A 26,455-nucleotide genomic window follows, 5' to 3' on the forward strand; every position below is an offset into this window, starting at 1 on the left:
AAATCTCCCATTTATATAAAACATGAGAGTCATTTTTTTTAATTTTATTTTGTTATCGCTGAATATGACGATTTTGTTTGCCTGTCCGGTTGTGTTCAGGATACACCGTCGCAATTTTATTTACCATTAAAAATTATTAATTAATAATAATGATAATACAAGAACCTGCTTACACACCCTCTCATTTACTCACTGCTCTCACTCTGTCATATTCGCATCGTAAGGCAACTGCTTTCAACTGGAATGTATTAATTTGAACTGCAATAAGCGATCAGTTGGGCATTGGAGGAGAAGAGGGATAGGACTACGAACACTAGGGTAGGGGAAACACATAGTGCACTAAAGCATACGCTTTTCCATTCACGCCATCATTTGCCACGGAAATTTAATAATAATAATATAATACGTGCGGCGAAATACAAAAAGAAACGTTCTCATGAGTTTACGTTTTCTTGCAACATAAAAGTTTTTAAAGCAAATTTCGCTTTTGTTTTTTCGTTATTATTTTTTTAAGATTTAGATTAAGGTTAAATGGAACAGGAATCAGACATCTCAAACCCGACATTCGGGGGTATCGAAAAAGTGTTATACCGACAAAAGCGAAATCTGAACATGAATTACAGTAATTACGAAATAATCCTCTAATACGATCATTTCGTAGGTAGAAACGCGCGTTTTGTGTGTTTTTTAACTTATAATCATATATTTTATTTTCGCTAGTTCTGCTCTTTCCTTAGTAGTATGTTTCTTGTTCGAGCCATCCTCCGGGATTGCGTCTCAGATAGAAACGTCGTACTTCATCGTAAATAAATATAGCAAGGGAGAACGGTAGAGCGGGCAGCCACCAGACAAACCTGAATTATAATTAAAATTATAAAAATGTGTTCGCAATTTCTTTTTTATTCAACGACTCACTTCAGTGGAAACATCCTAAGTCCCTTGTCCATACCAGGGGTATAAGATAAGAAAGCGGCAAGGGCAGTTTCAAACACAAGTCCAAAATTCAAAGCCCAATTGCGCATTCCTTGATGAATGATTGAATTCCTTCGGGTTTTACAAATGATCAAATCGGCCCACTGCACGATGACAATTGATACGAAAAAGGCGGTGTGGCAAGTGTATTCCAAAGTTTTTCTGTCACGATAAGTCTTAAAACAATAGAGAAAGTTTCAAAGCACTCGAAAACGCAGTACATGTATTAATAAAATAACAATTATAATTAATAAAATATTGCGAAAACGGTTTTATCTAGTAAATGTAGAGGACGTTTATGTAGAATAACAAATGAAATGTATATTTCAGTTTTTTGTAACAACTTACCCACTCTTGTCCATACGAATCCGTTAAATCGTTGATAGCCTTAGAATCCCACTGTTTTCGAATGCCAAACAGTTCAGCTGGCAAAAATCCATTTTCAGCCATAATAACGAAATAAACAAAGAACCCAGCAGCTGCTTGAATCATACCGATTTGACCATAAGCCATAGAAATTAACCTAAAGTGGGTGGGAAAAACCATTTAATTATTTCTTGATTATTTATAAACACCTGTTGAAAACGTATTTTATGCCTTCTTGCTTAAAACACAAATAAAACTTTTTTATTAAATTTTATTCAAATATGTATTTATTTAATGAACCTTTTTGGATAAATTGTTTATGAGTAAAATCTTTTTAGTCATTAATAAATTACCTTAAAAATTTATAAAGGTAATTTTTCCAGGCATAAAATACGCGTATTTGAACACCGATTATTTCAAGCATGCAGTTAAATTAATAGTAAATTTACAAAGCTCTTACTTTAAACGTGCAAAGCTCGGTGACGACTTGTATTGTACAGCGACATAAACCAGGTGATCTTTAATCTGGTTTATATCATATGAATAGACAAAGCCTTTTTACTTCTGCTTGGTGGTTGGAAGGAGTGTGACTGGGGTCGGTAGAAGTCAAGTGTATATTTCTTTGAATATAGTGTTGGTCGATTTATTTAAAAAAACAAATTACGTTTCTTTATAAATAATTCAGTCATCTAAATCCTACATTCAAAAACTTCTGTGTGCAATTTAATTTTGAATAAAAGTAATTTATTATCGTTATCCTTTATTACATTGTTGATTAAATAGAAAATACTTAATATTTTTACTGCTCAAAATCATATTGCACATCTACTAATTGTAAGTAGTGTTTTATCATGCTTAAAGACAAAAGGAGGTAGACTGACTAGATCGTTTTGCTACAAAGTTTTTAATAGGATCGTTTACTACTTGAAGGATACGTCTCTCAATTCCAAAGAAACATACGTACGAATTGGAAAAAATGTGTGAAAGATTAGGTCGATAATATAGTAAAAATGAAGTTAAAATTCAAGGTGTGTTCTATACAACGAGAAAACCAATTGCCTAGTAACGCATGCAGTTGTGTTAAATATTAAAAAATTAGCGCTACTTAAAACCCCAACTTCTGTCTATTCTAGGAACAGGAAAACTAGTGAAAGCGTATTGTGTATTAATAGAGAAATTTTCAATAGTTTGTAAAGCCGGTGCAAAGAAAGAAGGCATGTCAAAAAACTTCTCTAATTACTGTCATCACACCAAACTACCGTCAGCCATGAGATTCTAAAAAAAATGTGGTGTGAAATTTTGTCGTTCTTTTTTTTTTTTGAACTTGACCATTATTGTATTGAATATACATACTCTCAAAAAATAGTTTATATAAAGTTTAATGAATCGATTCCAGTAAGACAACTCACTCATATTTTTAAGACAAATAGTTACAAATAAAATATAAAAACCAGACGTTTCAGATTCTCAAGTTAATTGATTTCCGACGAAACAAATTGCAATAAATAGGAAATAATTTTATTATAAGTAAAAACACAAAACTCTTTTCTCTTATTCTGTTGTGATAAGAAAACTTAGCAATCGAAGCATTCAGAATTTTAGTATTTTGATTGTACTGATAATTCTAAACATATTAGTAAGATATCTCATGGAAACGGATTCATTGTGTTTATCGCCCTTTGAAGACTTCAGAGGGCGCTGAAGGGATGCGTTTAAATTAATGGACAAGTTCATAAACTTCAATTTCCATTTAAACGAAATGAAGTGAATCTTCAGACTAAATGGTTCCATACAGTGACCGTTTGAATTCCTTATAATAGCGTTATAAATTGAACCATGTAATCTAAGAAAAATATATCAAGTAATAGTGGAACGTAGCGAACACAGGCGAATGAATAAGTTGTATAAGGTGCAATGCTTAATTACAAAATAAAAATAAAATGCAAGTTTTCAATAATTCAACAGAAAAGCAAAACTGCCAGTACAAAAGTAAAGAATAAATAAATTGATAGCAGTATTCATCCTTTCAATGAATTACCTTCGTTCCAAAAATAATATCCGTAACGTTTCAATGAATCAAATTTTTAAACAATTTAAAAGTTAAAGAGAAAACGAATTAAGTTTTAATTTTGCTCTTTTTGCAAACGTTTAATAGAGTTTGGTGAATTAACGGAAAAGTAATTTATGAGTGATAATAAAATCGATTATTGATTGAATCTGTACAAGTGATTTATAAATGAATGGAACGGAATGTGATGGCAACTAGTGAAACATACAACAATATCGATAATATTACAAACAGATAAATGAAAATTTAATATAAAAATGCACTAAAGTAAATCTCCCATTTATATAAAACATGAGAAGTACCGAAACTAATGTCAGTTTCTTCTAATACAAATATCAATTTTTACTGTTTAACAAAACGGTGTACACCATTTTTAAATATTTTCACAATAGAAACCTATTATCCATATATTTCATTGATATTATTTAATTGCCCTTAAAAAATAGATATTCGAAGAAAAACACTTAAGGTTTTTGATAAATAAAATTTTGAAAATTAATATGTAATAGTATTTTTAATACGATCATTAATTGCGGTACCCTATTCACGGCAGTTTTATAAAAATTAAAAACCAATCAATTTAAAAATAAAAAAAAAATTTAAACCAATCAATCAATCGGTAGTGTGGTGCGCTAGCCGTCACGACACCATAAATCGCAGTGACCCACCTGCGGTTTACCAGGTTGTCCCTGTAAGGGTCGCGCGGCTGCCTTTTCATTATGTCCGACTCGGGAGCCTCATAGGCCAGAGAAATTGCAGGCACCTACGTTATGGCGCCAAAACACACACCACAACAAACACAACATGTTAAAAAAGTCGGCAGTGGATAAACATTCCAAATTGCAAGACGTTAGTTAAATTCGACGGCTAAACTTTAGAGAATGATGACATGCTAGTCTGTAGTCTGACTGTCAGTATCTCTTTAGTTTGTAAGGTAATGGGTAATATGTAGTTTATTTATTTTTGTTGTGTGTGTGTGTCAGTATGTGAGTAACAAAGATAGAGACAGAGAGAGATAGAAGAAAGGTTATAGAAAAAAATAAATAAAAAGTAAATAATAAAAGAACGTGTAGCTGTTAACGCGTTTTTTAGAAGTGAAATAATTTATACAGAGGATGTGGCTTAAAACTACTGAAAAGAACTTTTATAATAATTTCTCTTTTCGGTTAACTCCCTACCCCTTTTTTTTTCTTATTCAGATTACATATTGTAAAATCGTTTATGTTACGAAAATTCACTTCTAAAAAACGAGAAGAAGATTTAGAAAAAGCCAAGGGATTTGCTTTGTTAATAGAGTAGATAGAGGCCAGAAACCAACTTACCATTTCCTTTATACTTTTCGTGTAAACACCCTTTTTTTTTAACGTTGTTTTGAAATATTTGCTTTTGTTTATAGAATTGAAGTACATAAATTTACTAAACTTACGAGGGCTTACACGAAAATGTTGGGAACTTTCAGGCTTAAGCATAGAGTGCAGAGATATAGTTTTGTATGGATTAGGACAGGCAGGAAAGCAGAAGTTAGCAGACAGAGGTTGACGGTACATACGGCATTATTTTAATATTTTCGACATTTTTGTTTTTATTTAATTCATCGTTATCTTTTAATTTTGTTTTTATATGTCTGCTCCATCAAAAGACGTGTCAGAAGCGAATGCCATTGATTACCTTTCGTTAACTAGTTTATCTGTGAACGGATTTCTAGGGCGACGCTTCATGATATCTGACTCTGCCTCTTCGTAGGCCAGGGAAATGGCAGGGACCTGAGCGCGGCAACAAATTACGTAAAAAAAAAGAAGACTAACAGGTGGGATTTTTAAAAGGAAACAGGAACTAGGAAAAAACATGGCAAACGGGATACGTACGCTTAATCATGCTTACACTGCTTCTTAACCTCGAGAAATTATGTGAACTAGTTCTGTTCTATGTTTCACTAAGTTTTACATTGCATTACGTTCTAAATTCTTTTACTTTAAACAAATTTTAAATAGTAGCATCCAATGGCAAGCCAATTTTTATTAGGTGTCGTTCATAAAATACATCATTCACTATTTCGCCTTTACGGACAACTCCCGCCCCCTTTGGGCCACAAAGCGTCACAATTTCTGCAACCACAATCAAACATTACGCCACAAAAGCTAACCCTCCCCCTACAAATATTAATGAAACGAAAAAATTAAATAAAACTGATGAAGTGCTAACATCACCTTTTTTTGGACCCCCTTCCCCTTGTCACATCTCATCACGCTAAACTACCCCCTTCCCCTGTTTATGAACGACCCCTTATCAAAAATACTTTTTAATTTCGTTAACTAATTTTTATAGCCAGATAATAAGATTTCTCTTCTTTGTTACATTTTATATTAAGGTAACTTTTTCTTAAAATGTTATCTGTAGAAAAATAAAAATTGCTACAGACAAAAGAAAACGTAAATGCAATGCATTTTATACTGAATAAGGAAGACAACCAAAACTTATAAAAAGGATAATATTTATAAATAAAAACGAGCTATCAATTAAAACAGGCAGTGTCAAGCAAGGATACTAATCACGATAGTCATATATAGCGGTGAACGGGATAAGGGAATTATTGGTGTTAGTGTCAACATGTCAACTAAAAAAAATCTACACAACTACAAAAAAATATACATATGTAACATCGATCAACAACTACCGTTTTGTCAAAATTTGATCATACAGGTGTTACTGATCAATATTACAATAAAAATAATAATGTACATGTTAACTGAACTGAAAACAAAAACATAAAATAAATTAATTAAAATGTCCCAAAAGCGTTATGTTACTGCACATCGTATTATATTCAAAAGCCTCCACCTCTTCACACGTTGTTAGACACATAAAATTATTATATAGCACGACCACAAATGTTAGCTCTGATGTACTCTAAAAATGAATAGTCCTCGTCAAAATGTAATTCATCACAAAAAAGACGAAGAGTATCGATTTTTAGTAGTACTCATTAGTATAGACAAGACCCACGTAGAATATATAATATAAAATAAAAAAGTTATACTATTAACCTATCGTTTACGAGTTTGTCGGTGAACGGATTTCTGGGTGGACGCTTCATTATATCAGATTCTGCCTCTTCGTATGCCATTGAAATAGCGGGGACCTGTATCGGTCAATGAGTATGAAAATGGCAATTACATAGTTTAATTTTCAATTTTCATCGTAACAACTCTCTATAATCGACATAAATTAGTACTGCACTTGATAAGTTTACTAAGAGATTATATGTACTGTCCCTGTACAAACGTACGTAAATATATTGTCATAGACATTATATTGATATGCTCTTTATATTCTATAACAATCGCTTAGCTTTTTCCAAGTGCACTAATTAAAAGTGACTAATTAAATAATAATACTATAGCAGAAAATCGTAGAAGAGTACTAGACTTCTGTGCTACTCTGGTATGATAACTAGCATGTTGGAAATCTACTTTCAACTGATAGCATAAAAGGAATAATAATAAATAGGCGTACCTTTTGACGGTTTAATTGTAATCAGTTTATTGTAATGATAAACCAACCTTCGTCTAATGCAGAATTAAATTGTTACTTATCTAGCAAGCGAAATTCATATTGCAAAAAAATCTCACCTCTTTTCGTATGATAAATTATCATGTAAATAGATAAAAGTTTATTGAACGTTTTAAATAAGTTTCTATTCAGCATAGATGTTTTTGCAAATGGAAAGTATTTTAAGATCGTGAATAAAAAAAGGGGAACGTCAGAAATGCATATCGTTCTGTAGAAGTAAAAATACGGAAGCTACCAGATCTAATGCAAGTAACTGGAAGAATTTCCAAAAAGTCTACATGCTTTTGATGTATCAATAAGTTAAATTAGCTTCGCGTACGCCTGTACCTTTCGTTTACTAATTTATCTCCAAAAGGATCTCTTGGACGCCTTTTCATAATATCTGACTCGGCTTTTTCGTAAGCCAAGGAGATTGCAGGGACCTATACAATATCCTAATTATGTTGAGAAGTCTGTACCTTTTTTTAAAGAATGTAGTTTATGTAATTCAAAAAACATTACAATAAGAATTATTTTCGTTAAATTGAAAATAATTTAAATTATCTTTAACCCTCTTATTATTTTTTTTTAACAGTATATAATGGGTAAATGTTTTTCCAATATGTGTATTATATTGTTTTCGGAAAAGGAAATTTTTGTATTATATTGTAAGTTTTCAAAAATAAATAAAACGAATCTTACCATGTCCGTTCCAAGATCAATACAAAGAATGGTGACTGTACCAAGTGGTAGGGGTACGTCGCAGAGAATGAACGCCAAGAAGGGCGATATTTCTGGTATGTTAGACGTCAATGTGTAGGCAATTGATTTTTTCAAGTTATCAAAAATAAGTCGACCCTCTTCTACTCCCGTTACAATGGATGCAAAGTTATCGTCAAGCAGAATCATGTCTGCCGCTTGCTTTGATACATCAGAACCAGCGATACCCATAGCTACCCCTATGTCGGCTTTCTTTAGGGCAGGGGAGTCATTTACACCNATGTACTCTAAAAATGAATAGTCCTCGTCAAAATGTAATTCATCACAAAAAAGACGAAGAGTATCGATTTTTAGTAGTACTCATTAGTATAGACAAGACCCACGTAGAATATATAATATAAAATAAAAAAGTTATACTATTAACCTATCGTTTACGAGTTTGTCGGTGAACGGATTTCTGGGTGGACGCTTCATTATATCAGATTCTGCCTCTTCGTATGCCATTGAAATAGCGGGGACCTGTATCGGTCAATGAGTATGAAAATGGCAATTACATAGTTTAATTTTCAATTTTCATCGTAACAACTCTCTATAATCGACATAAATTAGTACTGCACTTGATAAGTTTACTAAGAGATTATATGTACTGTCCCTGTACAAACGTACGTAAATATATTGTCATAGACATTATATTGATATGCTCTTTATATTCTATAACAATCGCTTAGCTTTTTCCAAGTGCACTAATTAAAAGTGACTAATTAAATAATAATACTATAGCAGAAAATCGTAGAAGAGTACTAGACTTCTGTGCTACTCTGGTATGATAACTAGCATGTTGGAAATCTACTTTCAACTGATAGCATAAAAGGAATAATAATAAATAGGCGTACCTTTTGACGGTTTAATTGTAATCAGTTTATTGTAATGATAAACCAACCTTCGTCTAATGCAGAATTAAATTGTTACTTATCTAGCAAGCGAAATTCATATTGCAAAAAAATCTCACCTCTTTTCGTATGATAAATTATCATGTAAATAGATAAAAGTTTATTGAACGTTTTAAATAAGTTTCTATTCAGCATAGATGTTTTTGCAAATGGAAAGTATTTTAAGATCGTGAATAAAAAAAGGGGAACGTCAGAAATGCATATCGTTCTGTAGAAGTAAAAATACGGAAGCTACCAGATCTAATGCAAGTAACTGGAAGAATTTCCAAAAAGTCTACATGCTTTTGATGTATCAATAAGTTAAATTAGCTTCGCGTACGCCTGTACCTTTCGTTTACTAATTTATCTCCAAAAGGATCTCTTGGACGCCTTTTCATAATATCTGACTCGGCTTTTTCGTAAGCCAAGGAGATTGCAGGGACCTATACAATATCCTAATTATGTTGAGAAGTCTGTACCTTTTTTTAAAGAATGTAGTTTATGTAATTCAAAAAACATTACAATAAGAATTATTTTCGTTAAATTGAAAATAATTTAAATTATCTTTAACCCTCTTATTATTTTTTTTTAACAGTATATAATGGGTAAATGTTTTTCCAATATGTGTATTATATTGTTTTCGGAAAAGGAAATTTTTGTATTATATTGTAAGTTTTCAAAAATAAATAAAACGAATCTTACCATGTCCGTTCCAAGATCAATACAAAGAATGGTGACTGTACCAAGTGGTAGGGGTACGTCGCAGAGAATGAACGCCAAGAAGGGCGATATTTCTGGTATGTTAGACGTCAATGTGTAGGCAATTGATTTTTTCAAGTTATCAAAAATAAGTCGACCCTCTTCTACTCCCGTTACAATGGATGCAAAGTTATCGTCAAGCAGAATCATGTCTGCCGCTTGCTTTGATACATCAGAACCAGCGATACCCATAGCTACCCCTATGTCGGCTTTCTTTAGGGCAGGGGAGTCATTTACACCATCGCCTACATATTATAAAAACGTTTATGAACTGTGTTACTGAGAGTGAGAGAGATAACGAAGACAGAAACATACCTGTCACAGCAACAATGGCCCCCATTCTTTGACATCCTTCGACTATAATCAACTTCTGTTGAGGTGAAGTTCTAGCGAATACAATTTCTGTATGGTACCGTAAGACTTCGTCCAGTTGGTCAGATGATAATTCACGAAGATCAGTTCCGTGAATGACGGCCGCTTTAGCTTCCCGGGGATTCACCTCCGAAACCGGAATATTTAGTCTTTGAGCGATGTCTTCTACCGTTTCATTTCCTTCTGATATAATACCCACAGACTTAGCTATGGCTTTTGCCGTAATTGGATGATCCCCCGTTACCATAATTACCTGTAAAGAATATTTTATTGTTTATCAATCATAGCTGCATTTAGATGTAGTTTCTTTTTACCTTAATTCCGGCACTTCTGCATTTTGCAACTGCATCGGGTACAGCAGCACGAGGTGGATCAATCATAGACATAAGACCTACAAAACGTAGTCCTTCCAATGGAAAATTAGGGTCGTCGCAGTTGAATTTGTAACCGAGGGGATATTTATCGGTCGGCAACAGGAAATCACAGAATCCTAACACGCGTTCGCCCAATCCTCCTAGTTCTAGATAAGCATTATTAAACGCCTCTTTCATTTCCTCGTCTAACACCTAAATGAAAAAGACAAATCGGTTAATTAATTGCTTTTTTGTAATAAACATGATAATTAATATTACTTTTTCTTTTCCACCGATGAATATTGTGTTGCATCGTTCAAGTATTCTCTCTGGGGCACCCTTCATAACCAAAATATGTCGTGGATCATTGGGGTCTTCGTTCTCATGTATCGATACCTGATATTTGTTAGTGGAATTAAATGGTATTTCGCATACTTTCTTATTCTTTCGCCTGATAGTCATTACGTCACCCAGTGCAAGTTCCATACATTTAAGTAAAGCAGCTTCGGATGCATCACCGTTCACTTCGCGTTTCAATATCGGGACTCCATCCTGGCCTGGTTTAAATTCGGCTCGGTTACATAAAGTTGCAATGCGTGCGAGTGCTTTGAAACCGGGACTGGTACGATCGTATTGTACCCCAGATTGGTCTTCAGTTGTGTCGGCCTCTATGATTTGGTTATCGAACCACATGTGAGCAACAGTCATACGATTCTGAGTTAAAGTGCCTGACGAATTACAAAAAAATGTTAACAAAATCAACTAATTCTATACAGCAAACTTACCAGTCTTGTCGGAGCAAATTGTACTTGTAGAACCTAAAGTTTCGACGGCTTCAAGATTCTTAACGAGACAATTTTTGGATGCCATTCTCTTCGCCGTAAGTGTAAGACACACGGTGACCGTGGCCAAAAGACCTTCGGGTACATTGGCGACAATGATACCAATCAGGAAAATGACGGCATCGAGCCAATGATAACCGAGAATGAAAGCAATGATAAAGAAGGTTACACCCAGAAAAACGGCCACGCCTGTGATCAAATGAATGAAATGATGAATTTCCTTAGCAATGGGTGTTTCTCCGGTATCTAAACCAGATGCGAGACCGGCAATTCTTCCCATAACAGTATTGTCACCACAACTAATGACTACTCCCTTAGCAGTACCTTCCACTGCGTTGGTTGAAAAGAAAGCGAGATTTTTGGTTTCCAACGGATTCTCGTGAGTAAATTCGGAACTACGACTCTGGGGTTCAGATTCGCCGGTCAGAGACGAATTATCAACTTTAAATCCACGAGATTCTATGATTCGGATATCAGCAGGAATACGATCACCGAATTTGACCTCGACCACATCGCCGACGACGATGTCTTCAGCGCGTAGGGTGAGTTTCTCGCCCTCTCGAATAACAGTCGCGAATTGCGGCACCATATTCTTAAAAGATTCCATAATCTTGGAGCTTTTACTCTCTTGGTAATATGAGAATATACCTAAAGAAACGAAAGACTTTTTGTGTGCATATTTTTTGAATACGGTTGATATAAAAGCATACCTGTGACGATTACAACTGCAGCCAATACAATACCAAGATATAGGTTATCATCAGCCGGTTCTTCGACTGTACTCGCTTGAATGGAATAAGCAATAAAGCAGAGGACGGCTCCTATCCATAAAAGCAACGAAAAACCTCCAAAAAGATTCTTACAAAACTTCACCCATTCGGGTGTAGTTTTCGGAGGCGTGAGAGCATTGGGGCCATCCCGTTCAAGGTTTTCCTTTGCCTTGGCATGACTGAGACCCTAAAATAAATCGAAAATGTTGTGTAAGTACTATTATATGACACTGAATCAATCTTCGAAATCACTTACATTTTCGGGATGGGTTTGGAATCGTTGATATAGTTCTTCAGGAGAGATCTTGTGATAATCTATATCTAACTCTTGCTTAAGGTCGTCAAGATCTTCCGGTTTTCTGACCTTCTTCACTTTTCTACGTGACTGAAAATAAAATCAAACATATAATTTCAAAAACTCTTGCACTTTCTAAAATATTAATGAAGAAGAAAGCTCTTAAACTATTGCATACTACTGAAAGAATATCCCAATGACCAAAACGTACAATAAAAAGAATTTGAAAATAGTAATAAAAGAATATACAAGAAAACAATGTTTTTAAAAGAGATAAGTTTAAATACGAAAATAGGAATAAAAAGTACCCCTTACCTTGAAATAAACGTGGTGATTTTAAGCATTTAAGGAAGAAATGGCAAATTAATTGAAGATAAGCAGGTAAAGGTAAAACACAATTTATTATATAATAAACAGAAGCATGCAGTTTACGTTGCCTACATATTTGTGCCACCACCACCCGAGAAGATTCGACAGAGATAGTGCTGTGAGGAAAAACAATATAAAAAAAATACCTTGGCTCTGCCATCAGCAGTTTTGTTGTCGTCAATTGATGTCGGATAAGTGGCGACGCGATAGGAATCAGAACGACCATACTGTAAAAAAATCCACACTACTGACTAACAAATTAAATTACATTCAACATGCACGTTTTCGTTTTGTACCTTCCATAATAAAAATTGGAATCAAAGTAAAAGCAACATTAAATGGTAATACCTTTTAAATGTTCTCATAAAACTGACAAAACTTTGGCTTGATTATCTGGTTGAAGATACTAAATGAAATATTGGAAAGATAGTAGGGTACTGTTCATATATTACGTCACACTGTTTTTTGCTAATTTTTGGGCCCTATCCCCCTCTTGCCACATTTCGTCGCAATGGTTTTTATTCCCTCCCCGCTTGTCACATTCCCGCTGTCATTTGTACTTTTTTCTAATGGTTGATTCTATGCAAAAGCCACGTTAGCTCGAGCCCCCTTACCCTATTGTTACATTTCGTCACGCTACCCTAAGACTCTCTCCAACCCAAACACACTGGGTTTCCACGTTAAACAGAATTGATTTAAATGTATACCTATGAAAATGACATCCCTTGGGTCATATAGTTATGAGCATTAATAGTAAATTTAATTAATCGCAAAGGCCAAAAGATCGTAAATGAACTTTAATATCTTTAACAAAACCAAATTAACTTACGAAACATTTGTAAACCTTTTACACCATTAAAATTCCCTTGAAATTTAAGTAGTACTTTCAAACGCAATCTTTAATTTCAAGTACTATGTTTTTGCCACTCTTACTTTGATTGATTTTAACTTATTTTATTTTTGATATAAAATCTTCATCATAAATTAATCGATTTATTTATTTAATATTTCCTATTAAAATATTATATTCTTTTGTAAAGTTACAAAAGCTTTGACATAATACAGATAGTAAACCTGATTGGGTGTATCTCTGTCATCACCATCAAAAAATTTTAATTACAATCGCGAAACGTGTACTCAGTTAATAGGCTAATTTAGGCGTGAAAGATGAATGATTTGTTGCCATGTTACTTAAAATAGCGCAACAACACTGGTCGACCACCACCAGGAAGAATACTTACCTACCTATATTATGCATATATGGATGTATATGATTTTTGTGATATCTATTACATGGCCATCATCAAAAAATCATTATACGTATAGTCAAAACTTTGATATGAACATAATTCAAATTCTAATAAATTATTTTTAACTAACAAATATGTAATAATTTGTCTTGTATTAAAACCGCCTTGAATTTATTTTATTTAATGTAGTATAATAATATCAATAGGAATATTTGTAAAACCTGACAGAATTTTTAGCAGAATTGTATTGATTTTATTTATCGATTAACTTTTTTTTTGAAAAAGAAATAACTTACGAGTAAGGGACGTCATAATTATAAAGTCGTGCAATAGGAATAAAAAGCAAAAAGATTGGCAAAGGTCTTGACGGACGAGCGCCTGATGGGAAAACCACCCCTTTCCGTGTGAGGGGTCGGAAAACTAGGTCGTTCGTGCACTCTTGATACTAGTCGCGCAAATCAATATACCTCTAAGGGAACGGGGCAGGTCACTTTTCCGAAAATACATTAAGATCATCTAGAAAACATCTAATAACAGGCAAAAACACTCTAAAGGCTACATAAATTAAGCAAAACTACTTTTTATACCCTTCTTCTTTGTTTAATTAACAGTAACAAAAAAGGAAATTAAACATTTAATGCAATGTTCGTTCTAAAAGCTTCCCAGAAGAGAGAACCCCTCTGGGCTCGACATACCTCCCCCATTTTGTGTTTATTTTATCGTGGAACTTTCCGAAAAATGGGAAATTCCCGTTTTGGAAAAAAAAACCTCTGCTCCTTTACCGTACGAACACCCGGCTTCTACTATCAGACGACAACCAATCGGTGCAGAAAAGTCGAGCAGGGACTGATTTTATTCCATACCGCGCGGTCGTGGTATTATCGAATGGTGACGTCATACTGCGGCGACTGGCGCCATTACCATGCCAACACGGGAGTAGGGAATAGATATAGTATTGGGGTTCAAATATACCTATAAATAGGTGCCGGGGATTTTCAGGAATTAAATAATTTTCTATTTATTGAAATAAAAAGGGCATCTAATTAAAGATAACTATGTACTAACAACTTAAAGTGTCGAACTTAACAAAAAACATACTAGTAAGACGCTGCTTGGCCCCCCTCCCCCTCCCAAGGTACCATAACGTTTTACAATGCCCCCTCCTTCTTAACTTCTTTACTTAATACCTGAATACTCCCTAATGGACGAGGTTGTTTGTACATATCAAAATATCTTATCTTGTATTAGAGGTCATGAGGTCATTCAAGTGTTATGTAAGGGCAATTTTGAAAGACGTAATTTGCAACATAATTAGTTTTGCCAAAGCCCAGGGCCAAATTTATTTTTCTTGTTTATAAGATGCTTTTTAAGGACTAAATTTGCTAACCCTGACTGTTTTTTGCCATTCTCTTTAATGTAACAGTAGTTTCTTTAAAAGTGCATCTTCCTTAGACAAAGATTGCCTTTTATGAATACTCTCGTATCTTAATTTTGCAATATCTTCGAAAGGGGAAATAAAACACCCTGTACATAATTTACGCTATTATTTTACGACACATAAGAAAATAAAGAGTCAATGACTTTGTAATAGTATTACGCGTTTGAGTATGACGTTGCAACACGAGAAAATTGTTTGGCTGAAAGATAAAATTTAACCAGTTTTGTTCTGGATGAATCCAGTTTTTGCAAGCACGTTCATTGAATTCGCATTTTAAAACAATAATATTTACTACATCCAATACTACGGTATTTACACTACATTTCATTGAACCTACAGCAATATTGAATGCTATTTTGTCGTTGACTCATTCATTACGTAATAAGAAAGAGGAAGACCTTCCCTACTGGTCCCGTATACATTCAACATCAATATCTCTACCTCTCTTAACTCCTGTTTTGCTTCCAAAATGTCTCTAACTAGCCCTTCATGTCTGATAATCTATAAATTTTAAAATATAAGTATTTTAATATTTTTAAACAGAACGAGCCGCAATCGTAATTACCACAATCACAATTTAATTAGCGGACATTTGACCATTTATGCGTATTATCAACGGAAGATTTCTTTATCATAATACCGCAAATCTTATGTTTATGTTGCAATATATTTTTAATTTGTTAAGTTTTCACAAATAGTTGAGGATATGGGATGTTCTCGTTTTAGGGAAATGTGAAGATTAGCTCAGGATAGGAAAGAGTAGAGGTGCCTGTTCAGTCAGTTTTAGGACTAGCGACTTTATGATGATGATGATAAGTTTGTAATTCTACTTGTTTAAGAAAAAAATGTAATAGAGTTCAAAATTTCACCCTCATTTGAGCTTTTTAACGTTTTTATGTAGAATTTCAACTTGAAATTCAATCAAATAAGATAAGATACGGGATTACAAATGAAAAAATATGTCATTTATTTCAAGTATGTTATACGTTATAGTATATTATCTTTGCACCACTATTGGGTAACCAACGTTTATTTATATTCACCTGTAACGTAAGTTTCAGTATCAAGCCAAGATTAGCTTCATGACAAANTTGATTATCTGGTTGAAGATACTAAATGAAATATTGGAAAGATAGTAGGGTACTGTTCATATATTACGTCACACTGTTTTTTGCTAATTTTTGGGCCCTATCCCCCTCTTGCCACATTTCGTCGCAATGGTTTTTATTCCCTCCCCGCTTGTCACATTCCCGCTGTCATTTGTACTTTTTTCTAATGGTTGATTCTATGCAAAAGCCACGTTAGCTCGAGCCCCCTTACCCTATTGTTACATTTCGTCACGCTACCCTAAGACTCTCTCCAACCCAAACACACTGGGTTTCCACGTTAAACAGAATTGATTTAAATGTATACCTATGAAAATGACATCCCTTGGGTCATATAGTTATGAGCATTAATAGTAAATTTAATTAATCGCAAAGGCCAAAAGATCGTAAATGAACTTTAATATCTTTAACAAAACCAAATTAACTTACGAAACATTTGTAAACCTTTTACACCATTAAAATTCCCTTGAAATTTAAGTAGTACTTTCAAACGCAATCTTTAATTTCAAGTACTATGTTTTTGCCACTCTTACTTTGATTGATTTTAACTTATTTTATTTTTGATATAAAATCTTCATCATAAATTAATCGATTTATTTATTTAATATTTCCTATTAAAATATTATATTCTTTTGTAAAGTTACAAAAGCTTTGACATAATACAGATAGTAAACCTGATTGGGTGTATCTCTGTCATCACCATCAAAAAATTTTAATTACAATCGCGAAACGTGTACTCAGTTAATAGGCTAATTTAGGCGTGAAAGATGAATGATTTGTTGCCATGTTACTTAAAATAGCGCAACAACACTGGTCGACCACCACCAGGAAGAATACTTACCTACCTATATTATGCATATATGGATGTATATGATTTTTGTGATATCTATTACATGGCCATCATCAAAAAATCATTATACGTATAGTCAAAACTTTGATATGAACATAATTCAAATTCTAATAAATTATTTTTAACTAACAAATATGTAATAATTTGTCTTGTATTAAAACCGCCTTGAATTTATTTTATTTAATGTAGTATAATAATATCAATAGGAATATTTGTAAAACCTGACAGAATTTTTAGCAGAATTGTATTGATTTTATTTATCGATTAACTTTTTCTTTGAAAAAGAAATAACTTACGAGTAAGGGACGTCATAATTATAAAGTCGTGCAATAGGAATAAAAAGCAAAAAGATTGGCAAAGGTCTTGACGGACGAGCGCCTGATGGGAAAACCACCCCTTTCCGTGTGAGGGGTCGGAAAACTAGGTCGTTCGTGCACTCTTGATACTAGTCGCGCAAATCAATATACCTCTAAGGGAACGGGGCAGGTCACTTTTCCGAAAATACATTAAGATCATCTAGAAAACATCTAATAACAGGCAAAAACACTCTAAAGGCTACATAAATTAAGCAAAACTACTTTTTATACCCTTCTTCTTTGTTTAATTAACAGTAACAAAAAAGGAAATTAAACATTTAATGCAATGTTCGTTCTAAAAGCTTCCCAGAAGAGAGAACCCCTCTGGGCTCGACATACCTCCCCCATTTTGTGTTTATTTTATCGTGGAACTTTCCGAAAAATGGGAAATTCCCGTTTTGGAAAAAAAAACCTCTGCTCCTTTACCGTACGAACACCCGGCTTCTACTATCAGACGACAACCAATCGGTGCAGAAAAGTCGAGCAGGGACTGATTTTATTCCATACCGCGCGGTCGTGGTATTATCGAATGGTGACGTCATACTGCGGCGACTGGCGCCATTACCATGCCAACACGGGAGTAGGGAATAGATATAGTATTGGGGTTCAAATATACCTATAAATAGGTGCCGGGGATTTTCAGGAATTAAATAATTTTCTATTTATTGAAATAAAAAGGGCATCTAATTAAAGATAACTATGTACTAACAACTTAAAGTGTCGAACTTAACAAAAAACATACTAGTAAGACGCTGCTTGGCCCCCCTCCCCCTCCCAAGGTACCATAACGTTTTACAATGCCCCCTCCTTCTTAACTTCTTTACTTAATACCTGAATACTCCCTAATGGACGAGGTTGTTTGTACATATCAAAATATCTTATCTTGTATTAGAGGTCATGAGGTGATTCAAGTGTTATGTAAGGGCAATTTTGAAAGACGTAATTTGCAACATAATTAGTTTTGCCAAAGCCCAGGGCCAAATTTATTTTTCTTGTTTATAAGATGCTTTTTAAGGACTAAATTTGCTAACCCTGACTGTTTTTTGCCATTCTCTTTAATGTAACAGTAGTTTCTTTAAAAGTGCATCTTCCTTAGACAAAGATTGCCTTTTATGAATACTCTCGTATCTTAATTTTGCAATATCTTCGAAAGGGGAAATAAAACACCCTGTACATAATTTACGCTATTATTTTACGACACATAAGAAAATAAAGAGTCAATGACTTTGTAATAGTATTACGCGTTTGAGTATGACGTTGCAACACGAGAAAACTGTTTGGCTGAAAGATAAAATTTAACCAGTTTTGTTCTGGATGAATCCAGTTTTTGCAAGCACGTTCATTGAATTCGCATTTTAAAACAATAATATTTACTACATCCAATACTACGGTATTTACACTACATTTCATTGAACCTACAGCAATATTGAATGCTATTTTGTCGTTGACTCATTCATTACGTAATAAGAAAGAGGAAGACCTTCCCTACTGGTCCCGTATACATTCAACATCAATATCTCTACCTCTCTTAACTCCTGTTTTGCTTCCAAAATGTCTCTAACTAGCCCTTCATGTCTGATAATCTATAAATTTTAAAATATAAGTATTTTAATATTTTTAAACAGAACGAGCCGCAATCGTAATTACCACAATCACAATTTAATTAGCGGACATTTGACCATTTATGCGTATTATCAACGGAAGATTTCTTTATCATAATACCGCAAATCTTATGTTTATGTTGCAATATATTTTTAATTTGTTAAGTTTTCACAAATAGTTGAGGATATGGGATGTTCTCGTTTTAGGGAAATGTGAAGATTAGCTCAGGATAGGAAAGAGTAGAGGTGCCTGTTCAGTCAGTTTTAGGACTAGCGACTTTATGATGATGATGATAAGTTTGTAATTCTACTTGTTTAAGAAAAAAATGTAATAGAGTTCAAAATTTCACCCTCATTTGAGCTTTTTAACGTTTTTATGTAGAATTTCAACTTGAAATTCAATCAAATAAGATAAGATACGGGATTACAAATGAAAAAATATGTCATTTATTTCAAGTATGTTATACGTTATAGTATATTATCTTTGCACCACTATTGGGTAACCAACGTTTATTTATATTCACCTGTAACGTAAGTTTCAGTATCAAGCCAAGATTAGCTTCATGACAAAATAGACTGTCGTCAATCCTAACATTTGCTCCCCGCATTGACAATTATTAATATTATTATGGAATTTGCAATTATTTTAACTATTCATTCTACATGATATCAACAAATTGAAGATGATTAATATTACAGATTATTTTAAAGTTTTATATATAAGTATAGGTAGGTGTTGTAAAAAAATGCATTGCAAAAATTTTAGGCTTCAGTTTAAAAACATTTCCCTCTTCCCTCAATGAGCGTTACATAATTGTTTTTTTTGTAATGGTCCCTTTTAGATCTAGATTAGATTACTGTTCGCAAATAGTTAAGTATGTGGGATGTTCTAGTTTTAGAGAAATGCGAAGATTATCTTAGGATAGGAGAGTGGATATATTTAATGATTATGAATAGTCCGTTTTATTTTTTTATAATATCCTCATATTAAATCCATTTAGTAAACTTATAGACCACCAGTAACTTCTATACAACAATATGTTGTCATATGATCATTTTGATCGTCGCCTAATGTACCATTTAGATACGGGTGATGGTTTGATTAAAAAATTACTTTGTTACTCAAAATAATTCTCGTCATCTCAACTGACTGTGAGTCATACGCATTTAAGAGTCAATTAAATTTTAAAAAAAGTAGCGTAAAAATTATCTTGCGTTGCACAGGAGAAAATGCCTTACTTCTGCACGAACAAATTGCTGCTTGTTTATACGGCTGTTGTAACCTGCTTAGGTTAAAAACATTATTACACATATTATTTATTCTGTTTCTTAGCGCTTTAGCATTATTATTATTATTATTTTATGTAACACAAGTTGGCCTTGAATTATACACAGGTGTATACTGTAATAGGTACTGGTACTATCATAGGTAGTATCCTTATTGAGCAACAAACAATTGAAGAATTAACAATTTGGAAAACTGTATTATTTTATGGGTAAATGTCTAGATGAAGGGGGTGGGGGTGGGTGGGATCGAAAGAGGAGGTCTCCCCCAACACTGTATCATAAAAAGTTTGCGGCGGTCTCACCCCCATAAAAAGTTATGGGGGTTAAATGGGGGTGGCGGCCACCCCCATGGCGGTAGAGGGGATCGAAATAGGGTAGGGGGAATCGAAAGAGGGTGGTCATCTGAGTAAAACCCCATAAAAAATTTGCGGCGGTCTCACCCCCATAAAAAGTTATGGGGGTTGAAACTTGATTATTTTGACAATTTTCATACGCTATAATTCAAATAAAATTGTGGGTGTTAGATAATGGCCCCTCCCCACCTTCTGGTGTGGGGTAGGGGGAATCGAAAGAGGGTGGTCACCTGAGTAAAAACCCATAAAAAATTTGCGGTAGTCTCACCCCCATAAAAAGTTATGGGGGTTGAAACTTGATTATTTTGACAATTTCCATGCACTAGATATAATTCAAATAAAATTATTTTCAAGCGGGTGGAGGTGGGGGATCGGAAGAGGGTCGTCACTTAAACAAAACCCGATAACCTAACCTAACTTACCCTATTGATAAAGATAGTTAAATAATGTTTTATATAACTTTCTCAATATTTTTATGTATTTTTCATTAATTTTACCTTTGAATATTGTTTAAGAATGACTATATAAATATTTACATGCCTAGAAATGTATAAAAATTGACATGTTTATTAACTTTGAACCCCCATAACTTTTTATGGGGGTGAGATCGCCACGAACTTTTTATGGTACAGTGGTGGGGGAGACCTCCTCTTTCGATACCCCCATAATCTACAACTTTTATGCACAAAAGTGTACAGTGTCTTTGATAATTAATGGGCCACTTCCGATTAGACACTTTTTTTGAACGTGACCGTAGCCGCGATAGATTAGGGTGATTGAATTAAATGTTTGCCTTCCTCCTTTTGTATTCCTTTAACTCCCAGACGCCATGTGGGTGTCTTTACAAATGCATGCAGGTTATACCCACTTGAATCCAGATCAACTCAAATTCGACCGAAAAAGTTCGAGCTCCATTTCCTTTAACTGTGAGACGCGTCAGCTTTATTGAAAAATTGCTTCATCCTTGTGCGAAATCCGTGCGAAAAAAGTCACTTGCTTACTTATCTTTCAGATATTTCTTCTTGTACAGTTCCGAACAAAAAAAACGTCAAAAACGGAGGGTTCATTAAGGAATCAAATAATAACAAAATTTTGATACAATAATATTCGTATTATCGATTTACCTAGCGCCCTCTGTAATTAGTAGGTAATTAGTCTACGTCAGTCTTATCAAGGTTTGGTTAATATCAATACCATACCCCCTTGAATTTCGTAAATCATTTTTTTGTATTACATTTTTTCCATGTATTTGATCTCGTTTTATTAGTTAGTTATTTGTTTTGATGAAGAGATTTTAAATATGTTTGGGAGGTACAATCGGAGACAAGAGTACATAAAATTAGAAATTCGTGATTAATTAGGTTTTGCAGCATATCATGAGGTAAATAAATACTATCTATACTAAAAAAAAAAGTATACGGTTTGAGAGAAAATTTGGAATTTGACCAAAAACTTTGAATAAAATAAGAAATAACGAATAATATGGAAAATTTTTAACTGACTTTTGGCAGTGAATATGCCTTGATTTCAACTTCGAAACAAAAAAAATTTTAGTTTCAATCTCTATTAATAATGAGCGTAAAACTTTTTAATATGTTTAAATAATAATTAAAACTTTAAAATTGCATTTATTTCAGACAATTATAAATATTATCATTATATTATCAAGTAAAAACGAGATTTTCAGCTAATTTTTCATTTTTTCTTCGATAACCATTTAGTGAATTTGAATAACCTTACGCTAAAGTGATTCTCCAGAGTTCAAGTTACTTATTATAAAAGTTTGAAATTTCTGGTAGCTTTTTTTCTGTTAATAAAAATAAATTTAATCTGTTCGGTTAACGAATCTCCATAAAATGACGTGTAAAATTACAATTTTTTAAAATTTCAATAACTTTTTAACGGTTTAGTGAATCGATTTGTAATTTTTACAGGAGTTTTAGAATTGAATGAGGAACGTTCTTCCAAATTTTTATTTGTCTCGTAGCATTTTGACATACCTCCCAAACATCCTTAAATGAATATCTGCAAATTTCTAAAAAATCTTAAAAAATCGAAACTGAAATGGGCATCTCGCGGAGTTACTAATTAACAATACCTTCAGTGAATTAATGATTACTGTTATAAATATTTAATAGTATACTAGTGCGAAGAGGAGAACGAAGCAAGCAATTTATTCAATTAATATGTGATAAGTGTAATTAATTTCCTTAGGTGTGGCGATTCTAATTTGAAAGCTTTCAGTTCATCTAATAAAAAACGCGTCCTGGGAATATATATGATAAAAATATGGTTACAAAATTATTCTATTTTCGTCACCTATAGATCCTAATTACTAGATAACAAATATTTAATGTAGGTATAAACTTGATGAACAATATTGTTTGCATAGCTTAATTTGTATGTAGTCACTTAAAATTTCTGCTAATAGTAAAACAAAACACAAAAATTACATTTACACCTTTATAATGACTTACAATTATCGTTTTGAATTATGTAAGTTATTATGACTAAATTAAGTATTTAGATCTATCTAGTAATGCACATGTAGGTGCTATGATTTAGAAAGATATTACTACATACAGTTTAACACTTAATATTTACTTAAATTAACGCAAAAAGAACTTATTACACAGTTTGTAGAAATGCCTGTTGTCGATAGAACAAATTTGCCATACTTTTTTTCTATTTTTATGTAACACGATCTATAAAACACCTGCTCTTATTGGGTACCCCAGGGACCTATCAATTTACTTAACCAGAATTCGCTATAAAAAAAGTTGACCGATTTGAATACGGGTTTTATTTGAGCATTCAATGGACACAATTGGGTATATTTTATCGAATTTCCACGAAAAAATAGGCTTCGCTTTATAAATTATGATTCAAACAACTTAAAGAATATGTAACGTAAGGTTTTACAATTAGTCAGAGATATCGTAACATTAAATTTGGACATACTGTATGCATTGCATGTTTCGTTATGATTAACAGTTGAATAATTTACATATTGTGTTACTACTGTTAGGATTAGGATTTTATAAGAGCAGTAAGTTAATTATAACGATAAGATAAGCGAATTTTTTAGTAAATTATTTAAAACTTTTCAGTATTTAAAAAAAAAAAAATGATAAAGCAATTTATTTTTGAATTCTATTTATAAATCGGAAACTGGACCGGTTTAAAAAAATAGTGCTACATATGTATTCGGTTTTCGGTTCGTTTTCTTGAACTTATTTCTTACGTTTAGTAAACATTTATTTATCGACAGTGACAACAGAACGTAATTTCCTCCTAACACAGCGTAGTAGGTCTTGTATGAGGACATTTATTTCGGACAAAAATTAATTTCCGTTATTGGAACAATGCATCCATCGTAACATCCTACTTACATAACATGTACAGGGCGTTTGTTTAATTTTCCGAAAAGCATCAATACTTTAAAAACTCAAACGGTCGGTGCTCGCTACATTATGTTAATTTCGTGCAAAACGATGTGCTGTTCGACATTCATTCAACAAGGATTATAACTTTTGTTTTAAAACAACAATTAACAAAAAAAAAAGACAACTTACGTTATCGTCACTTGTCATTTTGCTTAAAACTATTGCCACACTCCTATCGGGTATCAAATTCGAACTTGGACAATGTCACCCGAAGAAGAAAAAAAAAAAAAGAAATCGGAAAACAAATGCGAAAGAAATCAAAGTTGTCCCCGCGACTCTTGCAACGCAAGATCACCGACGTTACTGAGTGCCAAAGTTAACATCTCTTCTGTTAAAGGCTTAATTTACTTTACCAATGATAGTAATGGTGGTAATTATCTCGCAATTTAATTCAAGTAAATGTTGCACGTAAATTGTGTAGGCCACGGTTTAAGTTTCGCGATGTAAGAGCTACGCTGTTCGTGCAATGCGATGATAGTGATGATGCATCGAAATATCGTCCAAAATATCGCAAATGGAAACATGCCAACAAAAAATAACGAAATAACAGAAAACACCCCCTGATAATTTTTCGTTAAGATCGACATTTTAAACAATTTTATTATTTGAATTGGCTAGTCTTTATAGCGCCTTCGGGCAATTTTTGATAGCACCCCTTGAAAAACTAAAAAGTTTAAGGTTTCAGCCCCTCTCCCCCTCTAAAGTTTACAATGCACTTAATATTAAATTGTAGATTATTTCATAAATTACTAAAAATTAACTGCAAAATCACGACTTATAGTTAAACTGCACCACATACATTTAATATTCATTATTATTGCTAGTTGAATGGATTGTAAATTTGTTTCATTAAATTGTTTACAGTCATTAATAGCACTTGCAGCAAATCACATTTATTATTACTATTTTGCAAGCACAATACCATAATAGCTCAAATTGTTATTTATATTTTTTTTAAGGTTTTTTATTAGCCAAAAAAATTTACACACGCGAATTAAATTATTTCATAGTTTATTTTGCAATTAAATGAATATAAACTTTATTTGTAGTAATAAAGTAGCATATAATTATAGGCGATCGTTTTACTTAAATTTATTTTTATTTATTTTCGTAACTCAGTATATATATACTGATAAGCGTTATTTAATATTATTATAATAAAAATGGGAAATATCCCTAAAAACAGACAAAACAGTAAACGTAGCTAAAAATAAAAATATGTGTTGCACATGACGTAAACAGAATTTTGAAATTAGTGCACCTTGCCCTATTTAAAGACCTTACAACTATTTTAAATAAATTTTTCACGATATGTTCTGCAATAAGTAAAACTGTGTAAATTCTATTGAATTAAAATTAAATCTTTTTGTCACTAATCTGACTTAATTTATTTGCAGGGATAAGTACATAAAGTTCATACGTTAAATAGGATTGTTTTAAATAATTTCCAGGGTTCTTATTTAACTTTTACATTTACTTCTGGTAAGAAAACTTCTGTAGGTACGTTTAATTTGCGGATAACCGAAAATAACCCATCACTTACATATGTAATACGAATTGAATGGTCTATTTATAACTCATTTACGTACAATCGATTTATAATTATGTACCAAATTCAGACAAAGAACCTATAAAGTACAATTGCAGATCGTTAAAGATCAACGCACATAACGTATGGATTATACTTTTCAAACGGTAAAACTAGTGAAATACTACAAAAAAAAATCAGCTTTTCATAAATGTTATTTTTGTTTATTAGCTCAAAAATTAGAAACCCATGTATACTATCTACCCAAGCAAAACGTACGTGGTATATGTATTCTGGTCATTAGAAAATGAATAAGTATCTCAATAATATTTAGTCCAGCATTCATCAGTATCTAATAAAATTCTGTGCAACAATAAACTTTGTAGATACTTAAAAATGTGAATCTCGTTCGTATGTGAAATGTGGTATAGCAGTAGATACTTTTTGGACCGTCTTATTATCAATTCTATTACTTAAAATAATGACAATGTTACATAAGCAAGACGTGCTCGTATGTGTATGTAAATATGAGTACTACTAACACAGTTCTAACTGGATACAATGCCGGTAAATGAGCGGCAATGAATTAACGACATGATAACAGATGAATAGCGTTTAGCCTTGTGACAGTCTGCGGGGGCGGCCGGAAATTTCCTTTATTGCTCTTGCGTCACTGGCAAACCAGCATTTTTTTTTTTTAATGAATAACTATTGTAACTTGGCAATTTGAAAAACTGTGCAAAATAGATAGATTAATTCAAAATGAAATTAATAATTTAAAAGTCCGTACATTATCTTATGCAGCCCGCAACACTCCGCGCTATGTAAGATTGCCTAGCGGTACCTCCCAAATCATAATAATATATTGTACGGACT

The 26,455-nt window shown here is 33.0% G+C and overlaps 2 protein-coding genes across 13 annotated transcripts in view; one reads left to right on the forward strand and one right to left on the reverse strand.

The window, feature by feature from the left end:
- The window catches only part of LOC112905384, a 15,221-nt gene extending 10,153 nt beyond the window's left edge, over nt 1-5,068 (forward strand). The window contains exon 2 of the mRNA XM_025977682.1: nt 4,803-5,068. Coding sequence (XP_025833467.1) covers nt 4,803-4,945 — 143 coding nt within the window. The 3' untranslated portion in view covers nt 4,946-5,068. The remainder of the gene's footprint in view (nt 1-4,802) is intronic.
- LOC108738656 (sodium/potassium-transporting ATPase subunit alpha) overlaps nt 44-26,455 on the reverse strand; it is a 27,122-nt gene continuing 710 nt past the window's right edge. Inside the window, exons 1-13 of one of the 12 annotated variants that reach the window (XM_018472267.2) lie at nt 14,310-14,455; nt 12,511-12,591; nt 11,957-12,085; nt 11,641-11,887; nt 10,874-11,578; nt 10,368-10,816; nt 10,050-10,301; nt 9,679-9,988; nt 9,307-9,608; nt 5,075-5,169; nt 1,321-1,495; nt 916-1,148; nt 44-854 (exon numbers count right to left, since the gene is read on the reverse strand). In XM_018472267.2, the coding sequence (XP_018327769.1) occupies nt 734-854; nt 916-1,148; nt 1,321-1,495; nt 5,075-5,169; nt 9,307-9,608; nt 9,679-9,988; nt 10,050-10,301; nt 10,368-10,816; nt 10,874-11,578; nt 11,641-11,887; nt 11,957-12,085; nt 12,511-12,591; nt 14,310-14,318 (3,108 nt within the window). In that variant the 5' untranslated portion in view covers nt 14,319-14,455 and the 3' untranslated portion in view covers nt 44-733. Of the gene's footprint in view, nt 855-915; nt 1,149-1,320; nt 1,496-4,074; nt 4,170-5,074; nt 5,170-8,099; nt 8,195-9,306; nt 9,609-9,678; nt 9,989-10,049; nt 10,302-10,367; nt 10,817-10,873; nt 11,579-11,640; nt 11,888-11,956; nt 12,086-12,510; nt 12,592-14,309; nt 14,458-17,703; nt 17,852-24,180; nt 24,458-26,455 lie in introns of those variants that run through there. The other 11 variants (XM_018472213.2, XM_018472228.2, XM_018472221.2 and 8 more) reach the window with 11 other exon arrangements.

This window comes from Agrilus planipennis, unplaced genomic scaffold (assembly GCF_000699045.2).
Source record: "Agrilus planipennis isolate EAB-ADULT unplaced genomic scaffold, Apla_2.0 scaffold25, whole genome shotgun sequence".
Classification (NCBI taxonomy): domain Eukaryota; kingdom Metazoa; phylum Arthropoda; class Insecta; order Coleoptera; family Buprestidae; genus Agrilus; species Agrilus planipennis.